Source organism: Ammospiza nelsoni, chromosome 5 (genome assembly GCF_027579445.1).
Source record: "Ammospiza nelsoni isolate bAmmNel1 chromosome 5, bAmmNel1.pri, whole genome shotgun sequence".
In the NCBI taxonomy this organism is placed as follows: Eukaryota; Metazoa; Chordata; class Aves; order Passeriformes; family Passerellidae; genus Ammospiza; species Ammospiza nelsoni.
Genome location: NC_080637.1, coordinates 41,070,470 through 41,088,407, shown reverse-complemented (window position 1 = coordinate 41,088,407; position 17,938 = coordinate 41,070,470). Strand labels below are relative to the sequence as shown.

Below are 17,938 nucleotides of genomic sequence, written 5' to 3'. Positions count from 1 at the left end.
GAATTCCTGCATCTGATTGATTCCCTGCATCTGGAATTCCCTGTTACTTGATTACAGTATGTTTTGGGTTTCATTCCTTTATTTAATAAATCTGGAAAAATTCTATGCCCTCATTATTAACAGATAACCACTCTTCCACTCCTTAACATTTCAATTCATGATAAATACATAACATTATCCATTTTAATATACCTCCTCTCTTGGGAAGTTGTGTATCTTAAGAATTCTATACAAATAAACTGCAGAGGCATGTAACAAATAAAACTTATCACATTCTTTAAATTTAACAGTTATCTACAACCCACTAATTTATCTCTCCTCAGTGATGTGATTACTCTTATGCTGATAACCACTGAGTGGTTGATTCACACAATTGTCATAAAAAAAATAAAAAAACCAGAAAGTAGACTGTAGTAAATCAAATCCCAGAGGTGATAAATTAAATATGTGACATTGGTACTATTTGAACATAGAAGACTGACAAGTTCATATCTCAGTAGAGACAAAGCTACAACAATTCCAGCAAAATGGTCAAAAAGAAAAGCTATGAAAAAGGTAGAACATCTGATTGAAAACTTCCACTGAAAATAGATATTATTGCTCCTAGTTCTCTTTAAATTTACTTCTCAATTGCACTATGCAAATCAAATTTTTAATTCTTCAGATGAGAATTTTTCACTTATTTTTTAAGACTGGGCTTACAATCCAGTCAACAGTGCTGGTATATACAGGTATATGAAAATAGCAAACTTTGGAAATTTTTCTTCCTCCTTCATTTGCAAAAGAATCAATAGAGTTTGGAGAGAGGTAGATTTCTATTTCTTGCACAATTTAAATGTCCATCAACCTAATCTGTGTGCACAGTGATGTGTCCATTGACCTGAGTACTTAAAGGTCTTCCAGTAGCAGTGAATATTATGCAAGCTCTAATATTAAATTTCAGGCCAAGCCTCCATGCTGGCTAGCTGAATTTTTACTTCTCTGATGAAATATTTTGAAAAAATAAAAAAAAAAAAAAAAACCAAAAAACAAACAAAAAACCATCAAAACCTAACAAACCCCCAAACAAACAAACAACGAAACCAAAACAAAAAATCCCAAAGAGAAATAACACTCCAAAGATGTAGCCAATTTTTTTGGAACAAGAATCACTTAACAGTACATCGATAGAATAATTTTGTTTTATAGTTGTACCATAACCCAATTAAACTCTTAGTATTTATATTGAAACTTGTCTCACTAATATTTTCCTAGCCCAGTGTTTGCCATTTATTAATTTAGTACTACTAGTGGTTTTATTTCTTTTGTAGCCTATAAAATGTAATTCAGTGTCCTAAGTGTTGAAAAGAAATATCAGTAAAAAGATAAAAGTGAATGAAAATGAATCAAAGGTATAAATATGCACAACAATAAAAAAAAAGACAGCTTATTTACCATTTACATCTTTTAGTCCTATAAATGTACAGCATATCATAAAAATATACCACACTGATGTTTGCTCTGTCCACAAAAATAAACACAATGGATTTTCAAACACTCCCACTATGTTTTGCCTGGACATTTTCACAGCACCAAGCCCAAGAAACAGTTGCCCACACCTTCCCTATACAGTCCTAATGAAAAGTTTATGACAGATTTACCAACACCTAAGGCTTAAAACTAGATCTGTTTGTACAGATATTGTTCACTAAGATTAAAAAACAACAAGCTGAGATGAATTAAAAAGCTGAGATGAATTAAAAAGCAAATAAAATGTCAGGTTTGACTGTATGGCCTATACAAACAGCTATAGGTGTGCTATACTTGTATTTATTTGTAAAGCCAAATTAAGTCATTTCCTGAATATGCAGTATACAATGTGGCTTTACTCATATGTGTAAATCATACACAGTTTATTTAACACATATTAGTTCATCTGAATATATCCTTTTATGCTTTTGCATCCTCTATACTTTATTTCCAGAATTGTTTCAAAAAGGTCTGTATTAATTACTTTAGGTTTCAAGTTTCATAAACACACAAAACGTACATAGAGCTTTCTATTATTTTTTGCACTTTTTTAACACAATCCAATTGTGCATGATACTACTCTTCAGGAAGGAGGTGTGAATCTATTTGGCATTAGGATTTTCTCTCTGAATTTTAATTTAATAATGAAACTTTAATATTGTTAGCTATTTCCACTTATCCATCAGGATCAATAACTTTTTATCCTGATTCAAAATGCATTTTTTATCCTTTGACACACTAATATTACAGGTTTCCTCCTTTGATTGTGCAGTTTATTACCAAACTCTGGAGGTTTAGGGATTTTTTTTCATGGCATATTCTATATATCCTCTTAATTTTGTTCCTCCTTCATTTTTCCAGTATTTACTCAATTGTTTCCTTTGCAAAATGCAATGACTATTTAAATCAAGCATTGAACTTCTGTAGTCTCAGAAACAGAATTCAATCCTACAACGAACAAAGTGAGTGAGAATGGTTCTGCTAACTTTAATTGGGTCTGAGTGAGCTGCCCAAAAGTCAAGTTTTAGTGCAAACGTTATTTACAAAATCTAATCCAAGGCATTTTTTATATGCTCTGGATTACATTCTGGAGCTAAGTAATCTTTTATAATATATCATGACTGTACACGCAATTAGGACTGTTCTGAGTCACATTCACACCATGAACACAAAACAGTTCTCAGGACAGCGTCAAACTTACACTCAGGCTTTGAAGCACTTCCACAAGTAACTGTCCAAACTGTGAATAATGCCATCACACATTGCCTTTCATCTTTCTGAGATCAAGGAGGATCACAAGAGCATAATAGAAACCAAACCAATTCCTGAAACTGCACTATGGTTTGAAGCAGAGGATGCAAAAAGGCATTAACAATACAGGCTGAAAAGAAAGGCCAGCATCTGACATCTAACAACTCTGTTCTAGTCAGAGCAAATATTCACCTACATCACTACTCTGCTTCCAGAAGAGTTCAGCAACAGCTGCTTGAGGAAAGAATGAAAAAAGCTGGACATGATGAGGACAATCCTTCCTTTAGTACATTGTTTTAGACCTTGAAAACTGGTGGTTTAAGGACTTTCTGCTAAAATCTAGGCAAATATTCCTCACCTAAAGCAGTTACCTATTTTCTAATGACAAATGTAACTATCTGGTCAGCATGTTTGCCATGTCATCTCTATATCAACCTAGAAAGAATGCCAATCATGTATATGACTCATAGGATGCAACTGCTGAAGTGGTGTAGATTAACTTCAAAAGGACATCATGTTGGACACCATGGGAGCTGAAGCTACCCCAGGTTTCCAAGCGTGGCAGATCTCAGAATCACCATGTAAGAAAACAGTGAAACTATCTTTGAAAATCAGGGAAAACTAACTCTTTATACCTCTTTCCTTTCTTCTTTTATCTCCTCATTGACTCATTCACTGTTTTCAGGACTGTGATGGCTTATTCAGAAAAAAACAATTATATTCATGTGGTGCATTTAATTATATGGTATTTTAAGATAAAAACAAGTAAATTACACAAAAATGTAGACAAGCAGAAGCAAGCTAGCATCCAAAACATCCCATGAACTAAGAGTAATGACTGGCTCCTGATCATTATAACCTAACAGGAAGAATGGCAAGGGAAAAAGAAAAAGAATCCTCTACCAGAAACAGTATTTCCACATTAGAATTTCATAGAAATAGTGTGCAGAATCCTGTGCTTTGAGAAAAGATTCCCTCTTCTTTCCAGTTCATCTGCCTGGTTTTATTCAATATGTTTTTCTGTACTTCTGCTCCCCTGTGTGAGGTAGGCCATCAGCACCATCCTTGGGAGGAATGACCCTTTTTCAACCAGATGTTACAAAGTAGCTGCCCTCTTCACATTCAAATTTGTTTTCAATAAGAATACAATGTAATTAGAGTAAACCAATAAATGAATCAGCATGAATCTTTCCATTAAGTCTTCTCTATAGAATCCAAACTTGAATAAAGTTCTTCAGGTTGGTGATGTCCCTAACTTCTGGTTTTTAGTGAGTATGTTTGAATAGTGCAGTTAAAGTCTGGTTCACTGAAAGACAATAAAAAAGGTAAAAGCAAAGACAAATGAAAGGCAAAACTTTCAACATCCTTCTATGACTCTTTTAAATAAACTTACAAAAATTATTTTGGGGCAATACATTTCACATGAAGAACAACTTTTCCTGATGTTAAACATCCTCTAGGTTAAATACTTGCTCAGAGTGGGAGGGGGAGTGGTGAGGCCGAGGGATCTTGTGCTGAAGGTTAACGCTCTAGATACTCACAGCCAGCCACTGAACTGTCTTTCATCTGGTAGAAAGCTGTAACTTTCTCTCTTGGTTCCTGGCAAACATATTTCACTTTGTAGGATACTTCATTTAAATATCATGCTAGTCCAGGAAAACATATTTCATTTCTTTTTAAACTAAACCTTTTTCTGCCAAGGCCAGAGTATTTGCTGGTAAATTCTTCTCTTAAATCCTAAATAAGTTTTAACAAATTTCTTAAGAAATTATGAACTTTTAGCTCTTATAGCTGAAACAGAAGAACCAGATCACTTTTCTATGCTCTTTTGTATATTGTTGATAGACTGTGATTGAAAACTTCCTTTGAAATTAAAGATCTGAATACATTTGTGTATTTAGCCTTTTCTTTCATCCATTCCTTTGAGGAATCAGATTACTCTATGGACTAGTTTTTCTGTGAAACTCAAGTTCATGTGTAAAGCTAAGCTCAATGTTAGGAAGTTGAACATCAGCTCAGATCAAGACTTTATAAATAACTTCCAAAGCTAAGAAAATGTCAGATATGAACTTTCTCAACTGAATCTTCTATTAGCTGCAATATTATTCTACTTGCAGTACTACAAAAATTCAGCCTGAACTCTACCATTTTAAATCTACATGTAAATGCACTTAACAACATTATAAAAATTATAGAATCTTTTTAATTAAGTAGCTTAGAGGATACACATTTTACAGTAAATATATATCTGAACTTCAAACAGTAGGAAAAACATTCCTTTTCTCTGAGTTTGCCTCCCAGTATTTTTTACATATTTTATGTGCTGAAGATAAATAGGTTAGCGCCCTAATAAAGGTTATTTTAACCTTTGGCAATGGTTCTTTTTAACCCTGTTTTTATATTGGACAATCTATATACATTAGAAAAGAAATCCGGGTACAGCTGCATTCTTATGACTGCTAAAACCAAACAAAGTTTCAAGCCAAAAAAAGTAGTATCACATGAATTCCAGAGAAACATTGCAACGATTAATTGACCTCAAGAGATTTTATAGACTTATAAAAACTGGTTAATTATTAGAGTACATTCTTGTAGGAAAATGAGGAGTTGTCCATTTCCAAGGATAAATTGATAATTACTGGAAAAATCACATACTGTTAACAAAAACATTAAAGAAAATTTTATCCTAGAATGTCTTCCCCAAATGTAATTTTTTAATAAGCTTGGAAAACTAGCTGTTCTCTAAAATTCTAATGCATATATTTATATATAAATATATATACTTACATTTAATACATGTACCAATGTGTTAACACAAATACAAATAAAATGAGAAGAATTTATTGTGGAAAAGTAAATGAACAATGAAAATTTCAAGGACCATGAAAGTTTTCATTCAAATAAAAGGCTAAATGTCTACATACATAATTAACTTTCAAAAACCAGGAATCTTACTGTATTTCACACCAGTCATTCATGACCTAGGTGACTTTAAACTTTTCTAAAAATACATTTTTTATCTTACTCCTGACAGCATTCAAAGGAAGCTCTGTGTCCTTTCTTCGAATACAGGAATAAAAAATACAGATGGGTAAATGGTAACCTCAGCTTCAGAGGTTAGACATGATTCAAGTAAGCACCAGAAATGTATGCTTTAAAAATCTTTTGAGATATAAACTTCCACCCATCTCAATAAATATCAAGGTCCTGGAACCTTCAATCCACTCCCCAAAATGGGTCTAAGACCCAGACATTGTTTATCCCATTAAAATGGACTTCTCCTCTCTGACTCTGGCACATTACACATATTTTTGCTGCTATGTCTCTATAAACTCTTTGTGAAGTTTTTCTACTTCCATGAAAAACAAAGAAACAAAACTTTCAAGGGGCAATGAGCTAAAGACTTAAAAAAAAAAATACCATCCAAGGAACCCCTCAACCCTACCCCTTAAATACTGTGCATTCAAAGAATTTTGAAGGAACATAACCCAAAATGTTTTATCCAGCTTAGATAATGAATACTAAAACACAATAGAAAAGAAAACTGTGCTTCAGCTTGCAGTTTTGTCTAAAGAAGGGAAGTCATGCAGAAGCACAGGGTAATAAAAAATAGACTAGTCAAAAGTTTATAGTCATTTAACCTTTAACATGTTTCAAAGTTCAGGTCACATGAAAGATTAGATGCAATTTCAAGACAACTTTTCCTTTTTGCTCAAAAGTCCCTATTTCAGAAACAAGAACAAAAAAAAAGGTTTTGGAAACTAAAGAGGAAAGAAGGGCTGAGTTATAAAAAGAGATTTTTTGCAATTTATGTTAACCAACCTCTAATTACACTACCAAATCCTTACTTCTCAAGAAGTACATCTAAATCATCTCTTAGCTTCACTTACATTGTCTTCCTTATATGTCTCTAGCACTGTCTCTTCTATTTGAAGTAAATTATCCATAAATGAATCTGCAAGTTGAAATTTGTTCATTCATGCCTGTATTCTCAATGCCTTAAATCTTTTGGGACATGTAATGATACTCTTTGGAAAGAAGCTTATTCTTTGGGATGTTTTCCTGGTTCATTAAATGATCAAAGCTGCTCCTATTTCTATATTAAAAAAAAGTTTTTAAGTTTTTTTCATGCCAAAAAAATACTACAGCGAGTAGTAGGACAGTATTTAGCATTTAGAATTCCTTAGCTCACTATTCCACGACAAACTAGACATAAACTTAAATAGCTTTTAGTTAAATTAAGACTGTATTATAGCATATGAGGTGTTTGGGGTTTTTTACCATTCTTTGTACACACTGTTAGAAACTAAAGCATTACATGGAAACTCTATTACGACTACACATCCTTTTCTGTGAGACTGCTTCCTAGAAAGTCAGACCCTAGCCAGCAGTATTGCCCATATATTGGACCTTGCACTTGCTCTTGTTGAACATTATGAGGCTCTGCTCAGCCTGTCTACCTAGCCTGGGCAGGCTGCTCTTAAGAACACCCTGATCCTCCACCATGCCAACCACTGCCCTCAATGCAGTGTCATCTGCACTCCTGAGATTGCATTCTGTTCCATCAGACAGGTTGCTGATTCAATTTTTTACTGTTTTGGTGGTCCCCCTACCATCCATGATGGGCTCCATTAATTACTGTCCACCAGTAATTATGACTGTGTAATTTCGCACCACAAAATGCTACTATTTGAGCCTGGTAGTCCAGTCAATTTGCCAATGACCTTACTGTCTACTTTTCCAGCCCATATCTCAATAAATTTGGGGAATAAGACTCTGGGAGATAGTTAACAGCCTTGCTGAAATAAAGGCGTGCAATATGCACCGCACACTTCTTATTCATAATAATTCATTATACCCATTCACCTTGTGACAGAAAACAATGAAGATGACGAGCCCTTGGTAAACCCATGCTAGATTCTCACAATCACCTTCTTTCATGGCTTTAGAAATGGCTTCTGAATCTCTTTACTCCAAGCATTCCCAGAAAGTGAGATAATGTTGGTGGCTTCTAGTTCCCTGGATCTTCCTCTTCAATTTTCTGAAGATGGGTGCAACATCTGCCCTTTTCCAGTCACCAGTAACCACCCCAGTTGCTGTGACCTTTCAAAGATGATAGAGAGTAACCTCCAAATGATACCAGGCAGTTTGTTCAACCCCCTTGGATGCATCCTATCTGTTCCCTTGAACTTGCATATGTTCAGGGGAGTTAAGCTGTACTGCAATCAGATAACATCTGTTTTCATCTAAACCCAAAAGATTTCAAGCTCCAGGCAATGAGACATGCAGAGATTCAAGTGCAGAGGATCAGAGGCTGACACCTCACATTCCTCTTTGGTCCCCCATATAAGAGCTGCAATTTTACTCAATAACAATATTCACCGAATCAATACCTTCCTCTCACAGAACACAGACAGATCAAATAGGTTAGCTCTTGAAATTTGTAAATAGGGACTACTAAAAAATCTTTTTCAATGGAAATCAATGTATGTGGACATGCTAAATATTAGACATTTAACTAGATATTTTAAACACAACCTATAGCTACCAAAACATCAGTTTCAATACTACACAAAAATTAAAGAATTTAGGGAAGATGTATTCAATGATTAGAGATCCTTAGCGCAGCTTTCAAGAGACTCCAGATGGAGATGTACTCATTGAGAAAAACTTATGACTGTGTTATTGATTCCACTTATAATGATGCTTTTGGCTTAGAACAAATTTCCTTTGAGACTACAGTAGTGAATAGAAATTTCAAAGAACTAAAGCTTTTTTTTTTCCACTTACATTTTTCCATTGCTTGTCTTGCTTATTCAACTTTGATGCTTGACTTTGCCTTTAGAGATATAAGATTAGGAATTAATGATATTGCTATCCTTTAGTATGTCAGAGAAGCTAAATGTGATTTAGAAAAATACTAAACACCATTTGCTACCTGTAGGTTCCAAATCTGTAGTGCCATGCATCACTAGTAGGCTATCTTTTGGGAAGTATTTGTTTGAATCTGGCTATTTAACCAAGAACTGAAATGAACAGAGACAAGTGATGAAGATAGATTTAAAACTTAACAGCATTTCAGGTGGTAGGAAGAACTGAGATCTCATGGTGGAAGGTGAGAAAGCAACCAGAGCACATCCTGTATGAGCTGTGAAGCTGGGAGTGTTAGCAACAGCCTTTAGTAGCTGCGGTTGTGTTTATTTTTTCAGGTACTGACTGCAACAACCTACCCCTATTCCCAGACTGTCTGAGGCAACTAGAAAATGCGATAAGCAGCACTGTTGAAAAAGGTGGAAGTTGTATGCATCTGCAGATGCCACAGACTATGAGTGGCATGCAACCCACTAACACAGCCACCGAGGCAAGAGGGGCATAGCAAGAGATTATTGATAAACACTCATGAAAAAAGGTTGATCCCCCAATATATTGCTTAGCAGAGAGTTTTTTCCTCCTTTTTAAAAGAAGAGTATAGATTTAATGAAGTTTTCAACAGACACCTTTCTGCTTTCCTGTAAAGCTGTAATTTAGGTGAAATTTGATGAAAAAAAGATCATATTCTTTGCAGCATACAATACAGAAAAGCTGGATGCTGATCTGACATTCATAAGCAATTACAGGAGCTAGACATACATAAGAGTGTCAAGATACCAGAAGTGTTATGGGGACCTTCTAATCCATGGGCTACACTTATTTCCTGGCACTAGCCAGAAAACAGCTATCACTGTCACAAGCTCACAATCGTAAGCTCCCAGGCTGAGACAAACCACATTATGAAGGATTATCAGAAAAGCAAACAAAACACATCATATGGGTCTAGTTTGGACATGTGATAAGAAAATTAAAGATGGGAGACATGAGGAAATTTTTTTTTCTAATTACTGTTTACTTATTAAGAGTTAGCACACATGAGCTAGTTCTTATTCTTCTCACCCCTCAGAAAGGAAAAATTGAGAAGAAAAATAAAATTGCTACCTACCTGCTGTGGAAGGTAAGCAAAAAATTAAGAATGGCTATGTGCCTGAGCATGGATATGCAAAAAAAAAAAACAAGAAGGAAACTCCTGAACAATAATTTCAAAACCTGTCAAAAAGGCTGGGATTTTAAAAAAATCTACATAATCAACCTCAGAAAAAGAATAACACTGTCTCAGGGCATGAGTGTTATTATTAAGCAGTAATGGATTTCTTTTTGGTTGCAACTTATAAAGTGACTTTCTTTTTGACAAAATATGACTAAAATGATTTAAATTAAATTAAAAATGAAGATTTTAAAATAGAGTACTTACTTGGTGTGCCATGTAATCATCAATATTGATATTTCTCTTGATGAGAATAAGATACGTCCATACATTTATTCAGTGTAGAAAACGGTAATTTATTCAGTGGTCACTGCTCAGGGTAAAGAATTGTCTAAAAACTCATCATATTTAATTTATTCAGCTTTATGACACCTTGGCATGTTTAGACATTTTGCATTTGGCTCATATCATATTTACATCAAGAAAGCAACCATATTTAGATGGTACAGAAGTAAGAGCTGTGTCAAGCAAATGTGCTGTCAGATTTCATCCACCAGAGCTAAAGTGAGCTCTGCCTTGTAGATTGTTTGCTACAAGGATGGACTGCTGATGAAAGGTTGCCTTAAGATCAGCCTTCTGGAGCATGTAGGCTGGAATTCTCCAAAGTCCACATGAAAGACGTGAAGATATCATAAATACCAGGCTCATACTTTGTAAAACATCTGCTGGCCAGATCATTCATGTCATCTGGGACAGCCTGTTTGACATCGCACACTCAAACAGGCACAAAACACTACTGCCATCAATTGCCTCTGAATGGCTTTGGCAATGGCTGGGAGCTGATGTGAATACAAGAAGGTATCAGCAATGGTTCAGGTGAAATGACTAGTATTATATTGTTAGAAAGATAAAGACCATTCCTCTAGCCCAATCACATGCAATGCATTTTTCATGTGATGTGGTGTTTAACTTGTAGTAAAAATCTACTATTATTCAATGGGCATAAATGAAGAGAAGATCTTTGTGAAAGACTAGGGTTTCCCCCATGCTGTTTCACAATCTCACCTTCCATGGAACACTGGGTACACTGAGCTTATAATGAAGATATTACACAATTTTTTTGTGAAGACTGATGCCTAATGACCTATTACACTGTGATATTTACAAATGGTTTAGAAAGGTGCTTGCACAGTAGTGATTTTGTAGAATGTTAAATAACACTGAATAAAATCATAATGACTGAAACCTACATAACAGTATAAGAAAAAGCAAAACCACGACAACACAAAATAGTAACTATTCAAAAAGCTTTTATACAAGACATTTGTAACAGTTTCCAATAAGGAAAGCTTTTTCTGCTCTTCTCTCTCATTTCACTCACCCTATACAACACTGAAATCTGCAGTACAAAATGGTATCCAAATATTTTTCTCTTCCTTCAAACCCCAGCATATGGGATCTCTTAGCCCAGCATTCTGTACTCCTCCCCACACACTTGTTTGAGACACAACAGATAGCCACTGATACCATGTGTCATTACTTGGCTCTGTTTCAGCACTTTGCTACAAAACATTGAGACCAGAAAGGAAGGAATAGGAAGTATAGACTGTTCCAAGTTTCTGCTGCTTGTTTCTCCAGAAGTAGGAAGTCCACATGATTTGGTATTACCCAACTGCAGACAATGAAACAGCTACAGACACATGGAAACAGACAACCTAGTACTGAGTAACTAGTCTAGGCTAGACAGAGCAGATGCCTATACTATATGCCTAGTATAGTTATGCCACACATTTCTCAAAATCAACTTTTCAGCACAGACAATATATACATTTGGGAAAAAAAATAAAAAAGAGAAAGAAAAAATAGGATAAATATTGCAGGGTGTAATTCTAGTTACAGTCATCAATGTTGAACATTGAAATATTCATTCACTGAAAAAAAATATACTTCACATAAACATACACTGTAAATTTATCATATACACTGCTCTGTAGAAAACAGATGTCATCATTTTCATCACAAGAAGCTAAGGGCTTGAGTAACTTATTTGACATCAGTCCACAGTTCAGCCTTTGAGCCTGCTGTGCAAATTCAAATGTTAGCTCACGGTTCACCTGTCATCACCTCAATGTAAACACTTCCTGAGAATTTTTCCCTAAATCCATGTTTTCTTTAATTACTGATAAACTCAATAATCATTTGGGGGGACAAAAAGTGTGGCAACAGCAGAGGGTGATACAGTACAAATCTTTCTGAAATCAGCTGGGCTTCTTTCTCCTGCCTTCTCCATCCCCTCCTTTTCTCCCTGGCCTCAGGAACACCTGCCCAAATGCAATTGTCTTGTTGACAGAACGATGGAATTGTCAGTGTAGTTTTCAGTTAAGCAATTAAAAAAACCCAAAACCAAACATGACAGGGTTATTTGGGCCAGACAGAGAGAAACAGGAATGGCTCAACTGAATTACTGCGTGTAAAACTCTGGCCTACTGGCTGAGTAATTCAAACCAGGATATTTTCCTTCCATAATATACGAACAGATACTTCCTTCCTGTGTGAAGAAATAAAACCTTCAACGTTCTGCTTTTTATTATTTTAGAAAGAAGCCAGGGATCAGAGAACATCAACTAATGAAACTGTTTTGTATATGTATTTCAAATTAAAATAAAAAAATCCTAAAATTTAAGCCAGATCTCTATGTTTACACACACACGTTTCCCGTCTACCAAATGATTCTTGGAACTTCTGCCTCAAACCTTCTGCATACTCTTAAATAAAGCAGTAATTCTGAAAATGTACCTTAAAATAGTTGCTAAAAAGTAGAAGAAAAAAATAAAATTACCCTAAGTCATGAACTCATTGGCAATGATTTCATACAAAGCCCAGCTATTTTCTATGGGGAGGAGTTGGCAAAAGAAGCCTCCTGGTATCAGATGACCAAAGATTGATCAACTGTAAACTGCACTGCACCAACCAACAGCATACTTGATTTCATGACTCCCATGATCCGTACAAACATCTAATTATAAATGGGACCTAGCCCTGCCAGTAGCAGGGCTATTGCATCAATCTCCTCTGCAACATTACAGTGGAATATTGATAAATGGCTCTTGCAAAGACACACCACCTGAATAAGCACATTCAGAGACAAGGGTTCATGAAAAAAATCTTAGTTATATCCTCTTAGGTCTCAAAAGGCCACATTGCTGTTAGCTTTCTTTGCTTTACCTGAAACCAGTAAAAAAAAAGGTAGCCAATGAATGTGAGCAATTAGAGAAAGCAGCTCTACAGACAAGTACACAGTTGACTCATCAACAGCTGCCTTACTAAATAATCTGCATACTGTGTCTCTAGAACTTCCCATATAGATTGTCTTTTGAGGCTATAAAGAAAATATTTCTTTAAAGATTCTTTTTCTTGTTTACTGAACAGCAATATTGATCCCATAGATATTTTTTACTTTTTACTTAAGTATAGCTAAATTCAGTTTTGAATGTTATGTTATTCCTCAAATTCCTCTGGAGCCCACTTTTATTTTTTAGAATGGAAGCTTCTCATCCAATTTCAATCCTTCTGAAACTGAAAGTGCATTTCTAGCTCTACATAACTTGTAAAAATAACTAGTAATAATTTCTGGTTATTTGGCACAACAGAGCTGCTAATGCGTGGTTTGGTTTTTTGGGGTTTTTTTTCTGACTTAACCATACATTAATTTATTACTGTATTTAAACCTCTGATCTTGTTAGCACACTACACACAAGATAATAAGCCTGCTTCATCTTTTGCCTTGGGGATTTGTTCTTTTTACTGGATTATAGCTGACATTCAGTGTTGCAGTTATTTTCTAAATTGATCTCATTCTATCATGAAAATGAACAAAATACACATTAAAATATAACTGAAATTATAATTTGTTATGAAATACTAAAAAGATAAACATTTTGCAACAAAAGGAACTGTTTCCTTTTCTCATTTGATTGCCCTTCAGCTGTAAAAATATAAGGCATTCTACAGTGAGTGTGACATTAATAGTAAAGTACCAGAGCACCTCAAAGAGCAGGAAGCAGTTAATCCAAGACAAATAAATTTAAATCAGCTATAAATAAGAAATGCTTCTTTATTTCTGGACATGCAATGTGTTAATTCTAGCCTTGGTAGTGCTTTCCATATTTTTTATTTCCAACACCTACATGATTACTTAAGAAGAATAGTGAAGACTTTATGCTAACTACTGTGCTTACTTCAGAAAACGTGAAAGCATCCACATTAATTTCTTCATATTCATCTTCCAATTCATCACTTTTAACATCTGCAAGAGCACTGGCCAGTTTCTTTCGCAAAAGACATCCCTTCCAAAATGCCTAAACAAAAAATTTAGAGCATGTTATACATAGCCATAGATCAAACCCAAATCCAGATTCTCTATGTTATCCCATTAGGAAGATAAAACATCTTGGGCCTTTGTTTAATAGCTCAATGATCTGTTTTTTGAACTTTATGTGACATTTAAAACTACAAGACAAATTAAATGCCAGCATATGTCTAAAGCTTAGAGTACTCAAGAGGCTCTCCACAAGTAAGCAGAAAGGAATCCTGCAACTCCCTTAACTACAAACCTGGGTCAACTAATTAATTATATGACAATTCCTTCAGGGACTATTAAAAACTGAAAGGAAAGCCTACACAAGAAAAACCTGAGTGCCAACAATCAAATTACTGAGAATAAAAATACAGATGTACTAAATGTCCTATGGTTTACAAGTAGCAATTCTTGGAGACATCTCATATAATTGACCTAGGTCACTTACTCTCTCTTAACTGTCTAAGATCTTTACTTAAAAAAAAATATTACCACTAAGCATAATCATCTCTAAGAAAAAGGAGCACATTAGGAAATAAAGTGCTAGAAAACTAGGAAGGGTATTAGGAACACATGACAAGCATAGCATCACGTCCAGCAAAAACACTTCAGAAATCACAATGAGATACATGGAATTAAGAAAGCTGCATACAAGATGGCCACTTCCCCCGAAATCAGTATTTGACATCATTAGAATTCAAGATGCCCCAAGTGTTTAAAACACCATGCAAAATATTCTCGCTGTCATAAAAGAAGTGGTGTTGTACACTTTCAATGATTCTGCAATGAAGGCACTAAAATAGGAAGGGTAAATCTCATAATCTGGTTTAAAATTTAGATTATTAATTTTTAGAAAAAGTCTGTCTAACCCCATAAATTATTGAAAATTTTACTATTTTACACACATATTTCCTGATATTTATAAAATTATTAAAAGTTTTAGGACTGCTGTCTTATCATTTCATTGTTGTTACTTTTCTACAGACCTTTATAAGCATCTAGATAAAATTTCCTGATATTACTGAGTGATCAAATGACAAATATATTTAATTCAACAAAGGCAATTATCTTTCACAGATTCAAAGGAGAAAAGCAATCCTAATGATATATGCAGAAAGCTAAATTGTGAGGTAGCTGCTAACAGAGATCTATGAAAGCACCAAGTCAGTGTTCAGTTATAATCAAAGAAAAATTACATGTAGTAGTTTTTAAGAAACAAAATAAAAAATTTCTTACTGTACAAATTCATTCTATATCTCCCTATGGAATTCAGTTCTTGTTGCTTCTTTAAAAAAGATTGTAACATATCGTGGCAAAGGTTCAGAGAGGAACAAAAAGGATAAAGAGAACTACAGAGAAATGTGAAAAGAGACTAAACAGATGAAAATTTTATTTACAAAGGGTGAATGTAAGGATGTATGTATGAGAGATCTAAGAATCTGTAATATGCACAGAAGATAAATAACAGATCACTTTTATTTTCATACTCTCTTTGGGAATTACCATGCTTGAAACAAATGAAAGGAAGCACATACTAATCACTATGTAGATTTGTTAAATGCACCACTTTAAATATAGTAGAGGTCAAATACATAAGTATTGGAATATAAGTTCAAAAATTGATTAAGTAAGTTTCGGGAATCAATTGTTAATATGCTGGCTACACATTATACTCCAATAACAAATTTTTGCTTCTAAATCCCTTTGTCACTTTTGAAATTTGTATATAAGACCTACTGTATGGAATGTTTCCAAGTTAACTTGAAATATGAAATTGACTGAGTTGACTTGTTTCAAAATGTAGGAAATAACCCCATGAACCTTGTCAACTTGGCAAGCAAATTCTGGTTACCAAACTAAACAGAGTCAAGGTGTGGACTTCAACCCTTGCCCATAGCTACCCACTTTGTTTAACTGTTATTAGCTCAGTATCTACCACAGAACAGCCTAGGCCATGGTCTGCTCCCAAGGACAATATGGATAAAGCAATCCTGGGTTTTGGAGTTGGGAAGAGAAGGAAAGAAATGGATAGCTAGGATAGAAGAGACAGGAAGATTATTTAGTCACATAGATAACAGACACAACACGGGTCACACAGCATCCATCAGTTTCATAGCATACACAAGCCCCAGTAAGAACATGGGCACTGTATCTCTTAAGCATAATATTAAGAATTATATCAAGTAAAAATAATTCAGGGAAATATTTGGTGAAAAAATGGAAAATATTTTTCTATAAAGGGAAAATATGTTTCTATAAAGCTTTTTGTCAAGAAGTATCTGTTTTAGAAACGCCAAGGTTATGCTGCTTAAATAAAGCAAAAATATTTAATTATGAAACTTAATAAGATAACAAGCAAGAACAGACAGAAGCTGAAAATGACACAAAACTAGAAAGATTTTTTTTTGTTATTATTAAACTTAAAAAATAAGAAAATACCATAAACCAACCTGAATTACTGTGGCAGCTTCATGTTTCTGTCTCAAAGCTTCTACAAACTGATGATTCTCTGTTTTATTGCAGTCATTTTTCCTCTGAGCATGGTATTGCTGCCAAAAGGACTGGATCGAGGATGCTTCCATACGTAGGCTCATGGAGAAATAAATACATTTATGACTCATATAGCCTCACCAATACAACTGGATTATCATATCTGCCAAACTTCAACCATAAAACATAGCATTGTGCTTTGAGACAAATGAAAAGTTGTGCTACTAAACAAGAAATTACAATCAAGATGTGATATATATGCTCGCTGGAGGATATTCACATCACATAACTTCTGAATCCAATTATCTAAGGACTAATCTCCACTGGGCTCTATTCCACGAACAATCACAGTAGAGGAAGAGTCGTCAAAGGAAGAATTAGGAGCAAAAGTGGTGTGACAATGACTGAATAAAATATTGGAGAGGTCTCTTTATTTCCACTGAACATACCAAAAAAAAGAAAATCCAAAAAAAAAAACCCCAAACCAAGCAAAAAAACTCAAAAAACAAACACCAAGAATGAAAGAGGAATAAATACTGAAAACTGAATGAGGCAGGTATTTTCAATGGAGCAGACAAGAAAAACAGAGAAAGTACAATTTCATCTTTTGCCTGCCTTTACCCATTAAGACTTGCGACCACTGGTTATATGTGTAAATTTTCTACTTTGCTCATTTTTTAACAAGAACTAAGTACAGACTATTTAGATCTGTTCAGTGATTCCAATTTCTAAATGTATGTTCCTCTAATTCATACCATTGGAGAAAAAGTATAATGTCAGCTCTGCATTATGACTTTACTATCTTTACTATCTTGGAATTCTTTTCTCCACAAAATACGCATTTCAATTGGATAGTGTATTAAAGAAAAGACATCTAAATTTCCAATCTTTACATAATTCCTTTCCCTGTGTAGTGCATCTATTTAAATAGAGGACTACTAGTTAGGAAAAAAAAAATCATCATGCTTCAGAGGTCAAGACAAATACAAAAAATGGTTTGCATTCTGTTTTGAAGAGAACTCTCCAAAAGCCACTTACGGAATTTATTCAAAACATTAACAGAAAAACTAAATGAACTATTTAAAAAAATTTTTGAAGTATTCATATCATGTAATAGACTAATGTATTCTTGCTTTCAGCTTGCTGAGAGGTGATAATGAATTGCATAGTCTTCCTTAATCATAAATTTTATGACAAATTATTAGTGTCTTAAGTACTTACTAAGCAGTTTCCTATTTACCATAAGCCTAAACAGCTCAAAGAAGCACACCTGCCACGCTTGCTTTTCATACTGTTCTCAAGATACCTGCTTT

At 34.4% G+C, this 17,938-nt stretch overlaps 1 protein-coding gene across 1 annotated transcript in view; it reads right to left on the bottom strand.

Annotated features, from left to right (window-relative positions):
* Positions 1–17,938, bottom strand: part of LRRIQ1 (leucine rich repeats and IQ motif containing 1) — a 102,837-nt gene that overhangs the window by 51,383 nt on the left and 33,516 nt on the right. The window contains exons 17-18 of the mRNA XM_059472727.1: positions 16,586–16,724; positions 14,017–14,136 (exon numbers count right to left, since the gene is read on the bottom strand). Coding sequence (XP_059328710.1) covers positions 14,017–14,136; positions 16,586–16,724 — 259 coding nt within the window. The remainder of the gene's footprint in view (positions 1–14,016; positions 14,137–16,585; positions 16,725–17,938) is intronic.